This window comes from Bos indicus x Bos taurus, chromosome 27 (assembly GCF_003369695.1).
Source record: "Bos indicus x Bos taurus breed Angus x Brahman F1 hybrid chromosome 27, Bos_hybrid_MaternalHap_v2.0, whole genome shotgun sequence".
Taxonomy (NCBI): domain Eukaryota; kingdom Metazoa; phylum Chordata; class Mammalia; order Artiodactyla; family Bovidae; genus Bos; species Bos indicus x Bos taurus.
This window is the reverse complement of record NC_040102.1, coordinates 24,973,100-24,992,121: the sequence shown is the minus strand read 5'-3', so window position 1 is coordinate 24,992,121 and position 19,022 is coordinate 24,973,100. Positions and strand designations below refer to the sequence as shown.

Genomic DNA, 19,022 nt, shown 5'->3' with positions numbered 1-19,022 from the left:
TTTATTTTTTAATGTTAATAGGAGGTATCTAGGCAATGAGATTATGATCCTTTTTGTTTTAAATTTCTCTGTATTTTATAAAAACATATTATCGGTTTTTAAAAAAAATAATTACTTGCTTTAAAAATAAAAGTGTGCAGCGGTCCAGGTTTTAGGAATAAGTATTTTAGGGGGAGAACTTAGGTTCCAGATACTTCTCAGTAAATCCTCACACAATCCCCATATACATTTTTGCCCATGAGGAGACTGAGGCTACTGAGATAAGGTAAATTATGTTACACAAGCAACAGACAGCAGCTGCCAGAACTTCAAAGCTTTTTCTTCTGCCATCACATAATGCATCCAAATATTCTTCTCCAGTTGTTTCACATAGGCACATTTTGATCTACCCAATCGGACTGTACACTACCTCAAAAGCGGAGAAAGTTTCACTAACTTCATTTAAGTCTCTTATATTAATGATAAGGTTACGATAGCTACTTAACACTTGTTGAGTTTTATTAAACCTCTCTTGGTCTAGTTTGTCCTCATGCGACATTACTCCTGTAAAAAGGAAATCAGCAAACACACGACAAAACTACTCTAACACTGCTCAGATCAACTTTATTCCGACACACTCGGAACTGAAAAAGTTAAGTATATCCATGTCCTGAGACGACCACTAAGGGAGGCTGGGGATGAGCACAAGGATCACTGTGCAAACTAAAAAGAAGGGACTCACACGGTCCCCTACCACGCCCCCGTCACCCTGGCACCACCTAAAGAAAGGAACCTCAAGGCTTCCCGAGAAGTACTGAGGCATCATCACCACGCCCCCATCGTTCGCATCATCATAACTCGTTTTCTTTCCCTACCCGGAGCCCAGTGCCAAACACAAAACCCTTAATAAACAATTCAAAAAGTCTCTGACCTGCAGCGAAGTGCAGGGGAGAAGACTTCCGGCCGGCCATGTCCTTAGCATTCACGTTTGCCGCGTCCACCAGCCTCTTTACCCGGGACACGTCCCCATTGCGACAGGCCTCCAGCAGTTCCCGCAGGGCCCCGCTCACTGCTGGGACCCCTGGCCCCGGGCCCGCAGCCCCAGGCCCCAATGGTGCTGTGGTGCTAACTCCGGCCGCCTCGGGGCTCTCCGCCAAGCTCGATCCGGGGGAGGATGGAGAGGAAGAGGAGGAAGAAGTCGGGGAAGAAGAGGACGACGGTGAATTGTTACTGCCGCCGCCGGCTGGGTTGGGAGCGACCCCGACGGCAGATGAGGCAGAAACCGCCGGGACCACCGGAGCGGCGGCGACCGTACAGATTGTGCTCGTGGGACTGCAACAGCTGGCACTGTCAACCGGGTCCGGGGATCGGGGCCTGTCGGGCGGATCCCGACTGCCATCCCCCTCCGGCAGCGCTAGGCCGTGCCTCGGGGAGGCGAACGGAGCCAGGCCGCCCACCGTAGGGGAGGCCGGGGTGGTCCCAGGGGCCAGGCCCGGGCTGAGTGGGAGGGGAGGTGGCGGCGGCGGCGCCGAAGCCCCTGGGGCGGGCTGGAGCTGTTGTTGATGATGGTGGTGATGATGCTGAGAGCGACGCGACGCCGCCATCTTCGGACTCCCCCAGCTCTGTCACTGCGGCAACGGACCCACCGCCCGCCCTCACTTCCGACTGCCGGACCAATTAGCGCCCAGCGCACAGGAAATGATGCTGGGAGGAGTGGGCGGGGTCAAAGGGTGGGAGGGAAGTATTGGGAGCTCCGAGCCCCTCCGCGGAAGGGGGCGTGGCCTTGCTGCCGAGGGGCGGGCTTTGTGACGCCTTCGCGGGCTGGGCGGGGAGATTTGAAAACTGAAACTAGCCTGGGCTTAAGTGAGAAACTTTTCCTGCATTTCTCATTTTGAACCTGCTTACCTTGCCCTGTACCGTTCTGTTGCCAAGTCTCCTTCAGTCTTCCTTGTTTTGCTGCAGAACCTGCTATTGAGATGGAACTCTGTGCAAGGTATGTGTCGTTTATCAAATGTCAAGTGCCCCTGTCTGAAAAATGAGCTAGTATCTATCGAATAGAATTGTTAGCGGAATTAAATGAGCTAACATATACAAAGTGTTCTGTCTGCTTCCCTTGTGACTCAGATGGTAAAGATCTGCCTGCAATGCAGGAGACAGGTTCGATTCCTGGGTCAGAAACATCCCCTAGGGAAGGGAATGGCAATCCACTCCAGTATTCTTGCCTGGAGAATCTCATGGACATAGGAGCCTGATGGGCTACAGACCATGGGATCGCAGAGTCAGACACGACTGAGCGACTAACATACAACACATATAATTAGCCCACTGGTTAAAAAAAAATTTTTTTTTAATGCGGCCTTCTCCCCCTCCCAGTTAATCCCTTGGTCTCTATGTCCCCTCTCTATGAGAGTTCTCACTCTATGTGCTTCGTTAAGTACCTCATTTTAAAATAGAAGTTCGGATTGAAGGATTGAAATCCAGGCTCTGCCATGAACGAGCTGTGTAGATTTGGGCAAGCTATTTAACCCCTCTTGTCTTAGGTTCCCCTCTGCAAAATGGAATTAATAGTTCAATAAATGTTAACTACTAAAATTATGTTTTTTTCTATTCTGTTATCTCTGTGCTTTCATTTCTCATCTTAAACTTGACTGAAATAATTACAAACATGTTCCTTTCTTTTGAATTCTTTTTAGTTGACCTTCTCATCCTTCTTCCCTCTCCTTCCCAAACTAAGATAAAAACTGGCTTGCTCACCCATCACTCACCTTCAGAAGCCATTCTTCAGCAATTTCTTTCTCTTTCCTCTGTCTATACCTTCCTTTTTTTATTGTCTACCATCAAAAGAAATGTATCGATGATTTGGATCATCTCATTAAGTTCTCCATTTCCTGCTTCTTGTTTAATAGTAAAGTAGGCATTATGGAAATTTAGAAAAATAGCATTATTCCAAGAGAGGAGACATAGATGGAGAGTCTGTGTCTTAAGAAATGTCCAAGATTTAGATGGGTCAGGTAGAAATTGCGCTTTGCAGAATATTAAACCACATGATAAACTGTTTTTTTCACATGTTCATTATTCAGTGTAGTGTGATGCTAACGTTCCCATCCAAATAAGTAGGTAAGTTTATTGATGACTACCGTTAAATACCGGAGAAGGCAATGGCACCCCACTCCAGTACTCCTGCCTGGAAAATCCCATGGACGGAGGAGCCTGGAAGGCTGCAGTCCATGGGGTCGCTGAGCGTCGGACGTGACTGAGCGACTTCACTTTCACTTTCCACTTTCATGCATTGGAGAAGGAAATGGCAACCCACTCCAGTGTCCTTGCCTGAAGAATCCCAGGGACAGGGGAGCCTGGTGGGCTGCCATCTATGGGGTCACACAGAGTCGGACATGACTGAACTGACTTAGCAGCAGCAGCAGCACCGTTAAATACAATAAGGTCAAAAACATAATTAATGTTATGAGTGACATTTATTGCCATCTAGTCTGTGGTTACAGATTATAATACTAACATTATCCATTTGTTTTATAAATTTGTGCCATTGTTCACATATTGACAAATGTGTGACTGGATAGAAAAACTTCCCTCAGTGTAACTAAAATCTGTTCACAGCACACGTTCTCCTGGTTTTGAATCCTAATGGACAGCACGGGGTGGCACTGAGGAGTTGGTGGATCAACATGATGCATTAGGTGTCCATAACTCCCCTTTGCCCTGTTTACTGTGACCCTGTCCCTGAATGGAAACACAGGAATTATGTCACCTGCTACCCTGAATGCCAGTTACTCATAGTAATGTTCACCCTAAGTCAAAATGCATCTAGTATGTCTGTTTATCTGTACAAAATAAATTTAAAACTTTCTGCTGGATAGAGATTTTTTAAAAAGGCTGAATTGCCTGAAACTATTCTACTGGTAAACTGTGTCTGAAAATGCATTCAATCAATTGCAATTTTTTTTCCCCTTCACTGGAAAGTAGTAAAAGTGCTTAACATTAAGTATTTATAAGGTTTGGGTTTGTATGGACTAATGTTGAGCTCTAAACATGAAGAGCAGATATCATTACCTGATCTTTTATAGCTAAACACAATTCCATGCGGGATGCACTGTACCCTCATGAGAAAAAAATCAAAGCTTATAGTAAAACAACCCTGGGCTCGAATCACATCTCTCGTGGTTACTAGCTGGCTAGTCTTGGTAGATAGGCTTCAGCTCTGTCATTCTAAAATTCTGATTTTATTGTAGCATTGTCATGAGGATTAAAAGACCAGGGTGTTTTGTGAGGATATTTTCGCTTTTAGTTTCTTGCTCTTGTGTGTCATACATAATGTGTTAATAGCCACTATTGATAGCACTCACCTCACAATTTCCTTTATGGCAAAGATACTGACTGGGAATAAATATCACTATTTTACATGTAATGGGAATCTTAAACAGAGAAAATCAGGTTTAATTGTTTCTTCTGAAAATTGAAGATCCCGCCCAGCCCCTCACTTTCTCCAGTAACTTGTTGTTGAGTATCATAGTTGTATAGCATCTTATTTTCAAAAATGTTTTCAGAAAAATCATGGCCAAGTGGTATAAAATTGTGAGCACATAGCACTCTCTCTTAACCATATTGCTGACACAAAAGAGCCACCAATTAAAAGGACACTCATTTTTCAGGACAGTGTTGTGATATTTATTTTTCTCCCCATAGGATAAGCTTTGTAAATTATATGGTCATGAACTTGTTTGGTGTCTTTATTGCCGTTAGACTTGGTGTGTTTATTCCGTCCATATCCTTCCCACTGATCTGCTCCAGATACACGTTCACTGGCGGCATCTCCTATGTACTAAGTCCACTTATTCTTCAGTGCTCTCTGCATTGCCTCCTCTACAACCGGAGCCCAAACTAAAGTTATCTTTTGGCTGAGACAGTGCCGTTTCCTCACCTGAGCCTTAGAAGAAGATAATGTTGTCCTTCTGTCATCAATGCCCATCATGCCAGAAGCCCAGATTTCTCTATGAAGGGATTACTACTAAGCTGAGAGAATTTTTAGCTGAAGTTTTATCCAGAAACCCAGGAGAATCTTTTTTTGTAAAGCTATAGGTGAACAACTTTAATCATCACTTTGCATGTAAGATGAGTGCAATTGTGCGGTAGTTTTAGCATTCTTTGGGATTGGAATGAAAACTGACCTTTTCCAGTCCTGTGGCCACTGCTGAGTTTTCCAAATTTGCTGGCATATTGAGTGCAGCACTTTCACAGCATCATCTTTTAAGATTTGAAATAGCGTGACTGAGCGACTGAACTGAACTGATAGGTGAACAATAATTCTAACAGCTGCAGTTATGCTAACCACATTGTGCCAGAGAAAATTTTATTAGGTAAAGCAACTTATTACAAGGGAGGAAAATTATAATAATTTAAAGATTCCCTATATATTAGTTTATTAGCATCCCCCCTGCCCCCTCCCCACCATTAAAATTTTCGGTTGCTTTATATCTTTTACATAGCAGGGTCCTCTGGATGTTGCTCACAAGACATCCATTGTCTGCCCTCTGATGAACTGGATTTTCTCCGGGTATGAACTGTACACTTGGGAGTAGTATTGAGTGGAACAAGGAACTGTTAGTTCCAGGCTGTGTTCACCTATAGCTTTACAAAAAAAGATTCTCCTGGGTTTCCGGACAAAACTTCAGCTAAAAATTCTCTCAGCTTAGTAGTAATACCTTCATAGAGAAATCTGGGCTTCTGGCATCATGGGCATTGATGACAGAAGGACAATATTAGACAGTAGTTAAACATGTGGATTCTGCATTTAGACTGCTTGGATGTGAACCCTAAATTTGTCACTAACTAGCTGTGTGTGATTAAAGGATGGCTTATTCTACATTTTAACAAGGATAAATAAAAATCTATTTGCTGTACTTTAAAAATGGTAAACTAGCTTTCCCAAAGCATTTCTTCTAAACATTTTTCCAAAAGTGATTAAAATCGAACATATATTCCCCATGAAGGATTAGCACATGGCTTTCTCATTCAAAAAAGATAAACACCTGGTCATAAACAAGTTTAGAAAAGTTCCCAAGGTCATAAATAAGTGTAGAAAAACTTCCAAAGTCATAAACATGTTTAGGAAAGTTCTCCAAAGTTCTGGAAGATATTGATGTGGAAACGATGTAACTATGATATAACTATATATAATAATGCATATGTAATGATGTAATGGCCTACATAACTTTGGGCTTCCCTAGTGGCTCAATGGAGAAGGCAATGGCACCCCACTCCAGTCTCTTGCCTGGAAAATCCCATGAATGGAGGAGCCTGGTAGGCTGCAGTCCATGGGGTCGCTAAGAGTCGGACACAACTGAGCAACTTCACTTTCACTTTTCACTTTCATGCATTGGAGAAGGAAATGGCAACCCACTCCAGTGTTCTTGCCTGGAGAATCCGAGGGACGGGGGAGCCTGGTGGGCTGCCGTCTATGGGATTGCAGAGAGTCAGACACGACTGAAGCCACTTGACAGCGGCGGCAGCAGCAGCAGCAGTGGCTCAGATGGTAAAGAATCTGCCTGCAGTGCAGGAGACCTGGGTTCAATCCCTGGGTTGGGAAGATCCCCTGGAGGAGGGCATGGCCACCCACTCCAGTAATCTTGCCTGGAGAATCCCCATGGACAGAAGAGCCTGGTGGGCTACAGTCCATAGGGTCACAAAGAGTCAGACAGGACTGAGCTACTAAGCACAGCACAGCAATCAGAATAGGGCTGATGCTACTGCAGACCAATAGATTGTGAGGCAAAGCCCTAGGGCTCAGCCTCCCTAATCAGAACAGTGTGCCAGCCAGCCAAGTCTTGATGAATATTCATTCTGCGAGAATAAGTGGCACCCAAGGGAGTGAGAGGCACTAGTCAGTCCTGGAACAGGATTCCACCCACTTCTCCTCCTGCCTGCTTGCATTGTTTGGCTGGTTGAAGGAAATAAATGAGTAGAAGCTGTGAGCTAAATGGTGTGTGTGCATGCAGTTTCTCTGGCTGTTGCCCATTCCTTCATATCTTGTCTTTGCTTTGACGTTGCTCAGAATAAAACATTGAATAATCCAGAAGTTTTCAATGTCTGTAAACACGTCTGCAAGGTGGGGATATTAAGAGTTGGGAGAAATAAATGAGTTAATGTATGCCAAGTTGCTTAGAACAGCTTCTGGCACTTGCTAAATGCTATGTAAATGTCAGCTCTTATTATCAAAAACTGGAGAAGGCCTCTGGTATGAGACATTAAAGGTTATCTGGGAGATAGGACTGGTTTTGCCTGCCCAATTACAAGTAAGTTCCTTTTCACCTGCTAACGTTGATCTCTATGTCTTTTTTCATAGTGTCTTAAAGGAAGGTCTAATAAGCTTGAAAACTGGAAGAGAAGATTGAAATCTTCCCTTCTGGATGTAGTCATGATGTAGAGGAGGTGCAGATTCTGCAAAGGAAGGCTCCTCAGTGTGGAAGTTTGCATAATTCTCCCTCCAAAGATTCTGCCCACAATATTGAGAAATCACAGAGCCTGTTGAAAAACCACAGAGCCTGAGAAACCATAGCCACCTCAAGGGAAACCCACACAGCCATAGTTCCTAAAGTCAATGAACGTTTGCTGCAATCTCCCAGAGAAGATGAGCTTACATAATAAGTCACCAAATACATGAGAAGGACCTATAACCCGAGAGAGAAAAAGCCAACCCAACAAATAAAAGGCCCTATGTCAGAGAAAGCATGTTCTACAATCCAACGTTTATTTTTCTGTCTATATTTGGGGCTTGTAGTAGGCCAAATAATAGCACCCCAAATATAGCCATGCCCTGACCCCTGGGATCTGTGAATATGTTACCTTACATGGCAAAGTGGATTCAAGATTGCAGATAGAATTAAGGTTGTTAATTGTTACAGCACCAATAGAAAATTAATACAGGGCTTTGGAAAATCAGGTGATATGAAGCCCCTGACTTATTTTTCCATGTGACAATAAACTGAATTTGCATAGTTCCTGCTACTTGGTATTGTGAGAGGGCAACTATTCTCTACCATTCCTTTTAGTGATTGATATCTAAATGACTTTACTCAGTAGACCTTGGCCCCTATAGGCACAAAAGTGTTTTCTAGGTGCCAGGTGCCATGCCAGGCAGTGATTATCAAAATAAATTGGACCTGGCTCTAAACATTGAGGGTTTATGGTCTAGTGGGGGAAACAGATTCATCAGCAGATGTGAACACAATGTTGTGAGTGCTCCAAGGTCAGTGCATCTAGGGTACTAAGCAGCACATAACTGATAGCTTACAGTGAATGGTGTCTGATTCGTGATCTCTGAAGAAGGAAGAAGATTTACCTTCCAGACCAGGGACCAGGTTTGATCACTCAAGAGCTTCCCCAGGTTGGGAAGATCCCCTGGAGACAGAAATGGCAACCCACTCCAGTATTCTTTCCTGGAGAATTCCATAGACAGAGAAGCCTGGCAGGCTGCATTCCATGGAGTTGCAAAGAGTTGGACATGACTCAGCAACTAACACTATCTCCTCCTTGAGAGCCCCAGACCCTCTCTCCTTGGGGGCCCCCAAACTTCTTATCAACCTGCCTAGGAATTGACTCTCTCATTCCCCCCTTTTCTTTTAGGAAAATTACATTCCATGGAAAAGGAGCATCATTTTCGTTGCATAACTACTTCCTGCTGTTGAGGGGCATCATCCCTAAATTGTTGAGGCAACATATTCTCCTAACCCTCATATTGAAGGTCTTTGATCCAGGGGCCCCAAGTAATAGTTGGAGATGGTTGTAGCACTCTTAGGAGTTTGAACAACCATTTATAACTTAAAAGCTTTCAGACGGTTAGAAACAAACCGCATTATACAGTTACAGATGTAAGGCAAAATAGGCATTAAACCAAGTTAAAACATAATCAAAATTAAAAGTCACATTATGTCCATAGTTACATCAGTCCATCTTAGGATTGTTAGATGTCATCACAGAATTGAAGAAAGTCCTTTGCTTTAAGCAGAGAAACCCACCATGGGAAGTCTTCAATTGATGAGGAGGGGAGTGCTCCGCAGACCCAGCAATTAGACGGATTGTGGAATGCACTGTAGGAATGAGTCCAGGACAGGAAGTCACTGTCTTGAGGGTCAAACGGCAGACTCATGACTTTTGGAGTCAGCAAAAGCAAGCCCATCTAGAGTCTCTGGCCCATCTTGGCTCCTGGCTCAAATAGTGGCTAGTTTGACTCAAAGGCTGGGTCAGGAGTTAACCTCCCGGTAATGTCTGTTGAAAAGTTAAAAGCTGAGTCACATAGTTAATTCTAAGGCTTCAGGATCTATGAAAGTATCTGTGCACAAAAATGGTCTGTCATAGCAACAGTCCCTTCTTCTTAGGGGCAGTTCAAGCCCTCATTAAAGGTATGGATAAAACTTTAAACCAACTGTCTTGTGTTTCCTCAGTTAGCTTACACAGATGCCTCTTAATAATGTCATTAGCCTTTTCAACTTGCCTGAGTATTGGGGTCTCCAGGAACAGTGTAAGTGATATTCTATTCCTAGAGCTTTCAACACCCTTTGAGTTACAGCAGCTTTAAAGGTGGAGCATTGTTGCTCTGAACTTTAGAGTTTAAGATCCCACTTACATTATGAGAAGTCAGTACAGTGAGATTTTGCCCATTAGTAAACTTAGGAGCTTTCAGTTCAGTTCAGTTCAGTTGCTCAGTTGTGTCCAACTCTTTGCAACCCCATGAATTGCAGCACACCAGGCCTCCCTGTCCATCACCAACTCCTGGAGTTCACTCAGGCTCATGTCCATCGAGTCAGTGATGCCATCCAGCCATCTCATCCTCTGTCGTCCCCTTCTCCTCCTGCCCCCAATCCCTCCCAGCATCAAAGTCTTTTTCCAATGAGTCAACTCTTTGCATGAGGTGGCCAAAATATTGGAGTTTCAGCTTTAGCATCCTTCCTTCCAAAAGAAATCCTAGGGCTGATCTCCTTTAGGATGGACTGGTTGGATCTCCTTGCAGTCCAAGGGACTCTCAAGAGTCTTCTCCAACACCACAGTTCAAAAGCATCAAGTCTTCGGCGCTCAGTTTTCGTCACAGTCCAGCTCTCACATCCATACATGACCACTGGAAAAACCATAGCCTTGACTTAGGCATTAGTAAAACAATAGTAACAATTACCCTTATTTGATGTGGCCATAACCTTTTTTCAGCAACAAACTAAACTCTGATCCTGTGGGACAGCTCAAAGTTGGAGCCTGTAGGAGAGAAGTTTGAATAGTCTTAAAAGCCTTTTGAGTCTCTGGGGACCAAACCAGCTTGTTGGTTTGGGCCTACTGAGTCTCAAGTTTATATAATGTCTGGGCAAGTTCCCCATAACCCAGAATCCAAATGCGGCAATAGCCTGTAATGTCCAATGTCTATATTGTCTTAAAGTCATATTTGGCTTGTTTAGGAATTTCAGACAAAATATAAGGATTAGGCACTTATTTGCATATCTTGAACAAGTCTCCATTTATCATTTGACTTTTTTCACACCCAAAATAGGAGTGTTCCATGGACTGTTACAGGGAATTAATAGCCCCCATTCCTTTAAATTTTCAATAATGGGTTTTAACTCTTCCTTAACCTCAGGCTTTAGTGGATACTGCTTTTGAAATAAGTGAGGGTCTTTGAACATGATAACTACAGGACCAGTATTTTGTGCTCAGCCCACAGTTTTTTCATCAGCCCCCACTCTAGGATTCACATTTTCTTTAGTTAAAAGAGCAGGTTCCATATTCATGAAAACAGAGGCCCAGACCTTGCTCAGTATATCCCTCCCCGTAAGGAGTGGGGAGACTCTGGCACAATCAAAACTCAAGAAAATAGCACAGAATCCCAGTTGCGGCTTGAAGGATGACTGAAATAACAGTGTTTGGCTCGTCCTGACAGTCCCATTACAGTAGTGGATTAGGAGGAAAGCAGACCAGGGGCTTCAGTGAGCCCAGAGAAAGTTGCCCCAGTGTCCAAAAGAAACTGATGGATTGGCCCCTCACAGTTATTAATACCTGAGGTTCCACAGGTGTAATTAGGATGGGAGTTTGTGCAGGGACCCCCAGGCACCCTCAGTCCCACTTACCTTGAGAGTCTGACCCCTGGTACCTACACCTTGGAGGGCAGTCTCTTTTCCAGTGTGGTCCTTGCAGACGGGACATGGAGCCAGGGGTGGCTTAAATGCTTGAGGGCAATCCCACTTGAGATCCCCCTTCTTCCCACAGTAATAACAAGTCCATCTCTTTTCACCTGGGTCCCTCTGGGAATTTTTCTCAAGCTGTTTCAGAGCAGGTCTAACAGCCATTGTTCCTCTGCCTTTTCTAAAACCAGCTTGAACATCTGGAAGTTCATAGTTCACGTATTGCTGAAGCCTGGCTTGGAGAATTTTGAGCATTACTTTACTAGCGTGTGAGATGAGTGCAACTGTGTGATAGTTTGAGCATTCTTTGGCATTGCCTTTCTCTGGGATTGGAATGAAAACTGACCTTTTCCAGTCCTTTGGCCACTGCTGAGTTTTCCAAATTTGCTGGCATATTGAGTGCAGCACTTTCACAGCATCATCTTTCAGGATTTGAAATAGCTCAACTGGAATTCCATCACCTCCACTAGCTTTGTTCAAAGTGGTGCTTCCTAAGGCCCACTTGACTTCACATTCCAGGATGTCTGGCTCTAGGTGAGTGATCACACCATCATGATTATCTTGATTGTGAAGCTCTTTTTTGTACAGTTCTTCTGTGTATTCTTGCTACCTCTTCTTAATATCTTCTGCTTCTGTTAGGTCCATACCATTTCTGTCCTTTATCGAGCCCATCTTTGCACAAAATGTTCCCTTGGTATCTCTAATTTTCTTGAAGAGATCTCTAGTCTTTCCCATTCTGTTGTTTTCCTCTATTTTTTTGTATTGATTGCTGAGGAAGGCAGAGGAACCAGAGATCAAATTGCCAACATCTGCTGGATCATGGAAAAAGCAAGAGAGTTCCAGAAAAACATCTATTTCTGCTTTATTGACTATGCCAAAGCCCTTTACTATGTGGATCACAATAAACTGTGGAAAATTGTGAAAGAGATGGGAATACCAGACCACCTGACCTGCCTCTTGAGAAATTTATATGCAGGTCAGGAAGCAACAGTTAGAACTGGACATGGATCAACAGACTGGTTCCAAATAGGAAAAGGAGTACATCAAGGCTGTATATTGTCACCCTGCTTATTTAACTTCTATGCAGAGTACATCATGAGAAACGCTGGGCTGGAAGAAGCACCAGCTGGAATCAAGATTGCCGGGACAAATATCAATAACCTCAGATATGCAGGTGACACCACCCTTATGGCAGAAAGTGAAGAGGAACTCAAAAGCTTCTTGATGAGAGTGAAAGAGTGAAAAAATTGGCTTAAAGCTCAACGTTCAGAAAACGAAGATCATGGCATCTGGTCCCATCACTTCATGGGAAATAGATGGGGAAACAGTGGAAACAGTGTCAGACTTTATTTGTTTGGCTCCAAAATCACTGCAGATGGTGATTGCAGTCATGAAATTAAAAGACACTTACTCCTTGGAAGGAAAGTTATGACCAACCTAGATAGCATATTCAAAAGCAGAGACATTACTTTGCCAACAAAGGTCTGTCTAGTCAAGGCTATGGTTTTTCTAGTGGTCATGTATGGATGTGAGAGTTGGACTGTGAAGAAAGCTGAGTGCCAAAGAATTGATGCTTTTGAACTGTGGTGTTAGAGAAGACTCCTGAGTGTCCCTTGGACTGCAAGGAGGTCCAACCAGTCCATCCTAAAAGAGATCAGTCCTGGGTGTTCATTGGAAAGGCTGATGCTGAGGCTGAAACTCTAATACTTTGGCCACCTCATGCGAAGAGTTAACTTATTGGAAAAGACCCTGATGCTGGGAGGGATTGGGGGCAGGAGGAGAAGGGACGACAGAGGATGAGATGACTGGATGGCATCATCGACTCAATGGACATGAGTTTGAGTAGATTCTGGGAGTTGGTGATGGACAGGGAGGCCTGGCATGCTGTGATTCATGGGATTGCAAAGAGTCGGACACAACTGAGCGACTGAACTGAACTGAACAGCCATTGTTGGGGCATCAGTCTTTTGTCTGGTTCTTTTTTTCCTATTTTCCTCCTTATATTCCCTACCATAATATACCATCTGAGCCAACTGCAACAGTTTTTCTAAAGACTGATTGGGTCCAAACTCCTGTTTTTGTAACTTTCAGCAGATATCTGGAGCCAACTGAGTGAGAAATCTATCTTTTAAGATCATTTCTCACTCTGTAATTTCAAGATCAATGTCCGTAAACTTGGAGAGAGCCTCCCGTAGTCTATCTGGGAATTTACCAAGAGTTTTCTTCTCTTCCTGTTCTATGTCAGCCAACTTAGCATAGTTTAAAGTCAGTGCGTGCTGGCTTGAGTCCTTCAAGAATACGGCCAGCAGAGTGGCTCTCTTATGGAATGATAAGTTCTGTTTGGGAACTTCTTGGTTCCCAGTAGGGAGGAGGGCTATTTCGTGTTCCTTCTTTCTGCTTACCTTTAAGCCATTCATCTCCAAAAGTAGTAACTTCCCCCAAAACTCAAGCTCTGGAGTCAGGAGTCAGCATCTGTCCCCAGACATGTATTACATTCTCCAAGTAATCTTATAAAGTAAAGTTAGTCCTGTAAAGGATTCTATGTACTTTTTGGATTCTCTGAATAGTCTCAACCACAGTTGAGACTATTTGAGTTTGTAATGAGTCTGAGGCGACCCCTTCTGGAGGGGTGTCCTGATTCTCAACCTGTTCAGTTGGGAGCTCCAGATACAGGGTCAAAGTAAGAGAACAGGAGGCAGCTGTAGGTTTCACACCCAAATCTGTACCCTTAGGACACAAGTCTGGCATGTCTCGCAGAGAGATAAAGAGCAACATATATGGCACTTCTACCCATTTCTCTTGTTTTCTACAGAACTGGTCTAGTTGCAAAACGGTATTGTAATTAACAGACCTTTCAACAGGCCAGTGTTCCCCATCTTCTAAAGGATACTGTGGCCATTCAGTATCACAGAAGAAGATCAGGAGTGTCTTTTTTTAACCCTTGGGATCAAACTTGTCCCTGTTTTTAAAATACATTTTAAAGAAGTGGTCCGGGAACTATTAGCTCCCATCTGTAAGAAAGAAAAAAGCAGCATCCACAGCCATGGGTTCTTTCCACCAGAGGCATCCCTTCCTGCTCTAGATGGGGTTGTAGACAGACTCTCCACTGAAGCTTTCCTTCCTTGGTCGGTCTTAGTCTGTCCCTTAGCAACGCAGGCATCTTACTTGTCCCTCCTGGTTCTACCACTGAGGTGGGGTGGAAGTGCACCAGGGTAGACCTGATAGCATCCCAGATTGATTTCTAGCTCCTTACCACCAAGACCTTTGTTTGATTTTCACACCTCCTCTGATGTCACCCCAAGTGCAGCAGAGTAGCTTTCCTGGAATCTTTCCTGGGACTTCTAGGGGAAGCATCGGTCTTTCCTGTGCTTATGCATATTCCTGAGTATAGCCCTGACCGCAGGTAGAAGCAGTGAGTCATTGAGTCATTGCCACATCAGTATATGTGATAGCGAAAGGGTTGCCCAGTGAGGAAAAAGTGATTTTTGTCCTCAAGGTACTAGGGCCAGTCCTTCCAGTTCATTTCCACAGATACCACAGAAAGAATATCTAGGGAGTTGAGACAGAAGCTATCAGAGAGCCTCCTCTGGCCTGCTAAGAGCTAGCACTACCAAAACAAGAAGGCCATTGCACTTCCAATCTGACCAGATCTTGCAATTCCTGATCTGTGTCTTCACAAACCTCATGTTCACCAGAAGGGCTGCTATCCACATAGATTGGAGGCACAGCCATGACAAAGACTCACTTTCAGGTGGCTGGCCCCTGAGGCAGCCAAGAGAGTGACCTCTCGCCTAAGAGACATTCCTGGAGCTAGAGTTCCGCCTTGCTCCCAAACATGCTCCCAGCAAGTCTGGGCTCCCCATGACTACCAAGCTTGAGGTCTAAGTAAAAGTAAACAGTAATGGCATGGATCACAAGTCCCTTGAAAGTCTTTGACCCAACAGATTAGGTTAGTAGTTCTAATTCCCCCATGCAATTACCAAATGGTCAAAGAGACCAGGAAAGGATAACTGAGAAAGGAAAGTTAGGTCCACACGCTTTGCCCATCCCTGGCCATTCCCCTCTCAGGGAGGTTGGGTGTCTCTTGGCATTGGCAGGTTGGTATAAACCCCGGACAAGACTCCCCTTTTGGGGGCTGCCTTCAGTCATTACGAGGCACCTCGAAACCACAGAGCAGGGCTCATCGCTTGTTTCATGCATGGCGTGTCATTCATTCACACAAGCACACTGGAGAGTTAGTAAAGTGAAAAAGAGTAAAGCAGAAAACATATATATTCAGAAAGCAGAGAGGCTAGAGCTCTGAGTGTTCTTAGCTTGTCCTGAAGATCCTGGACAAGCCCCCAGAACAGTGTTGAATTTGTGATTTCTGAAGATTTACCTTCTGGGCCAGGGACCAGGTTTGATCACTCAAGAGCTTTCATATAGCAGAGTTTTATTAAAGTGAAAAGGGACTGAGAAAGCTTCTGACATAGACATCAGAAGGGGATGGAGAATGCCCCCATCCCTAGTGTTAGCAAGGGACTTATATACTTTTTAAATATGGCAACCCACTCCAGTACTCTTGCCTGGAAAATCCCATGGACGGAGGAGCCTGGTAGGCCATGGGGTCACGAAGAGTCAGACACGACTGAGCAACTTCACTTTCACTTTTCATGCATTGGAGAAGGAAATGGCAACCCACTCCAGTGTTCTTGCCTGGGGAATCCCAGGGACGGGGGAGCCTGGTGGGCTGCCGTCTATGGGGTCACACAGAGTCAGACACGACTGAAGCGACTTGGCAGCAGCAGCAGCAGCAGTTATTACACTAAATCAAAAGTATGTCTCAAGGTTGTAAAGATCTTACTAGACCCACTCCTATAATTTACATTTTAAGATAACAGGATTAGCCAGAATGTTTTCAGGAAGTAGAAACTGTCCTCAAGCAGGATACATGTTTGTCCATGGAGTTTTCCAGGCAAGAGTATTGGAGTGAGTTGCCGTTTCCTTCTCCAGAGGATCTTCTCAAGCCAGGGATCAAACCCGGGTCTCCTGCATTGCAGGCAGACTCTTTACCATCTAAGCCACCAGGGAAGCCCATATAATCCTTAGTACAGAGTTTAAACTGAGTTGTTTGTTGTATAATCATCAGTTCTGGGCTTAAAATAAAAAAACATTTTATGTGACTAAGACTAGGGAATGTAGAGAAAAAAAGATGTTTGTCCTTTGCTCCTCCTTAAGAGCCCCAGACCCATCTCTCTTCAGGGACCCCTGGGCTTCTTATCAACCTGCCTAGGAATTGACTCTCTCATAACTCAGCCCTGCATGAGCATTCAAGGAGGGGATGGTGCCGTGTCTCAAATAGTAAGATCCTAGCTTCAAGCAGCAGCCATATCACTGTCACTATACAGCACTTGCTATGTATCATATGTACGTCTATAGTACTATATGTCTCAAGTGCCTTCATTAGTTCATGTCTTCCCAATGTGTGTGTGTGTGTGTGTCAGTCGCTTAGTTGTGTCCGATTCTTTGCAACCCCATGGACTGTAGCCCACCAGGCTCCTCTGTCCATGGAAGTCTTCAGGCAGGAGTACTGGAGTGGGTTGCCATTCCCTTCTTGAGGGGATTGTCCCAATCCACAGATCAAACCCAGGTCTCCCACATTGCTGGCAGATTCTTTACCGTCTGAGCCACCAGGGAAGCCTGCAATCTTCTCAATAACTCTACTGTTATTAAAGGCATTGCACAGATGATACAGGGAAGAACTGAAAATTTAGGTTGCTTGCCCAAGGTCACAGGACACTTAATAGTGTGGAGCCACCATTTGAAGCAAAACATTTTGGCTGTGGCATCTGGGCTTTTAACATCTACCCTCTACTACATTCTGTAATAACTCCAGGACTGTTGTTTGGATGCCAGGAGTTTCCACGCTGTGAGACCCAGGTCTCTTCTGGAGCTTTATCTGACTCTGATTTGCAGAGATACCAGTTCTTTTCAAAGGTAAAATAACTCCCTGTAGCCCCAGTGTTTTTACTGGAAATAGCTTTTAAGAAATGGCTATGGGGAATTCTCTAGCCATCCAGTGGTTTGTCTCCATGTACTCGCTGCCGAGGGCCTGGGTTCAACCCCTGGTCAGGGAGCTAGAATCTCACAAGCCATGCAGCATGACCAAAATTTTTTTTTAAAAATTAAAATAAAAAAAATGTTTTTAAAGAAATGGTTATGCTTCAAGGAGACATAGAAAGTAGCTAGACAGATAGGTGAAGAAAGAGCAAGGGAATCCTTGCCCTCTTTTTCTTGTGTATATGTACTTCCTAGGTAGTTCCATCATACCTATCAGGCTATTAATAATAACACTCATCAGGCAGTCACTTTTTACTTAGACATTTAAGGTCTGTCAGGTTAGTTTTAGCAGTCATTAAGCTCAACCACAGTGAATCAAGCAGAGTTTATTAATATCAGGTTAACCAAATTTTTCAATGTCATCTATCCATCCATCTGGTCATTCATCAAACACCATTATAGTGTGCATACCAAATGCCAGGCACAGTTTTACATTCTGAGAATATATCCATGAATAAAACAAAAAGTCTTGTTCTCATGAAACTTACATATCCACCGAGGAGACATAGACAATAAGCAAACAGGTAAAAACCTATGGTTTGTCAGATGGTGGTAAAAAATAAGAAACAGAAAAAATAGCTTGGGAAATGGGTGATAAAAATAAGGGTCATGATTTAAAGGAGCAAGCCTGGCTGTATCTGGGGGAGGAGAGTTGCGGGGAAAGGGAACACCAGATACAAAGTTCCTAGGACAGGAAGTAGTTGGCTTATTCAAGGAACACCAATGAAGTTCATGTAGTTGGAGCAGAGTGAATGAGGAGGTGAAAAGAAATAAGGTCAAAGAATAACAGAAGATCGGGTTGTACTATAAAGTCATAGTGAAGTGAAAGTCACTCAGTTGTGTCCAACACTTTGCAACCCCATGAACTATATAGTCCATGGAATTCTCTAGGCCAGAATACTGGAGTTGGTAGCCTTTCCTTTCTCTAGGGGATCTTCCCAACCCAGGGATTGAACCCAGGTCTCCCACATTGCAGATGGATTCTTTACCAACTGAGCTACAAGTGAGTTGGGGGGCATCGAAGGTTTTGAGCAGAAGAATGGCTTTATCTCACCTACATTTCTAAAAGCTTACTCTAGTTCAGGGGTCCCCAACCTCTGGGATCTAATGCCTGATGATCTGAGGTGGAGCTGATATAATAATTATAGAAATGAAGTGTGCAATAAATATGATGTGCTTGAATCATCCTAAAACTTCCCCCACAACTTGATCCATGGGAAAAATTGTCTTCCTCATATCCACTCTGTGGTGCCAAAAACTGGGGACCACTGCTCTAGCTGCTGTATCTAAAACAGATTCTAGGGTGGAAGAGACCATTAAAATGTAAGAGATGGTGGTGACAAGAAGAAGTAAGAATGACGCCAAGGGTTTACCTGAGCATCTGGGAAAAAAAAAGAGTTACCATTTATTACCCAGGGAACTATTTAGGGAGAAGATCAGGAGTTTGTTTTTGGACTTGTTAAGTTTAAACTTGCTGTTTGGCATACAAGTTTAGACAGTTGGGTATGTAAGTCTGGAGTTGAGAGAAGTCAGAGTGAAGATCCAAACAATGGAGTCATCAGCATATAGACAATTTCTAAAACCATAAAACTAGATGAGATCACCAAATGAGTCACTAAACTGAAGAAGTCCAAGGACTGAGCCTCGAGGCATCACAATTCTACTGCTGAAAAGCAGTCAATGGTCAAAGAGTAAAACTAGCAGAGTGGGGTATTCTGGAAATCAATGAAGAAAGTGATTCAAGGAGAAATGTGTGTGCTAAGTCGCTTC

At 43.9% G+C, this 19,022-nt stretch overlaps 1 protein-coding gene and 1 long non-coding RNA gene across 3 annotated transcripts in view; one reads left to right on the top strand and one right to left on the bottom strand.

Annotated features, from left to right (window-relative positions):
• Nucleotides 1-1,653, bottom strand: part of TNKS (tankyrase) — a 161,726-nt gene extending 160,073 nt beyond the window's left edge. Inside the window, exon 1 of the mRNA XM_027530098.1 lies at nucleotides 911-1,653. Within this exon, the coding sequence (XP_027385899.1) occupies nucleotides 911-1,583 (673 nt within the window). The 5' untranslated portion in view covers nucleotides 1,584-1,653. The remainder of the gene's footprint in view (nucleotides 1-910) is intronic.
• A 95-nt stretch (nucleotides 1,654-1,748) lies between these two features.
• LOC113884994 overlaps nucleotides 1,749-19,022 on the top strand; it is a 119,625-nt gene continuing 102,351 nt past the window's right edge. For both annotated transcript variants that reach the window (XR_003509089.1, XR_003509090.1), the window contains exon 1: nucleotides 1,749-1,972. This is a non-coding gene — a long non-coding RNA (uncharacterized LOC113884994). The remainder of the gene's footprint in view (nucleotides 1,973-19,022) is intronic.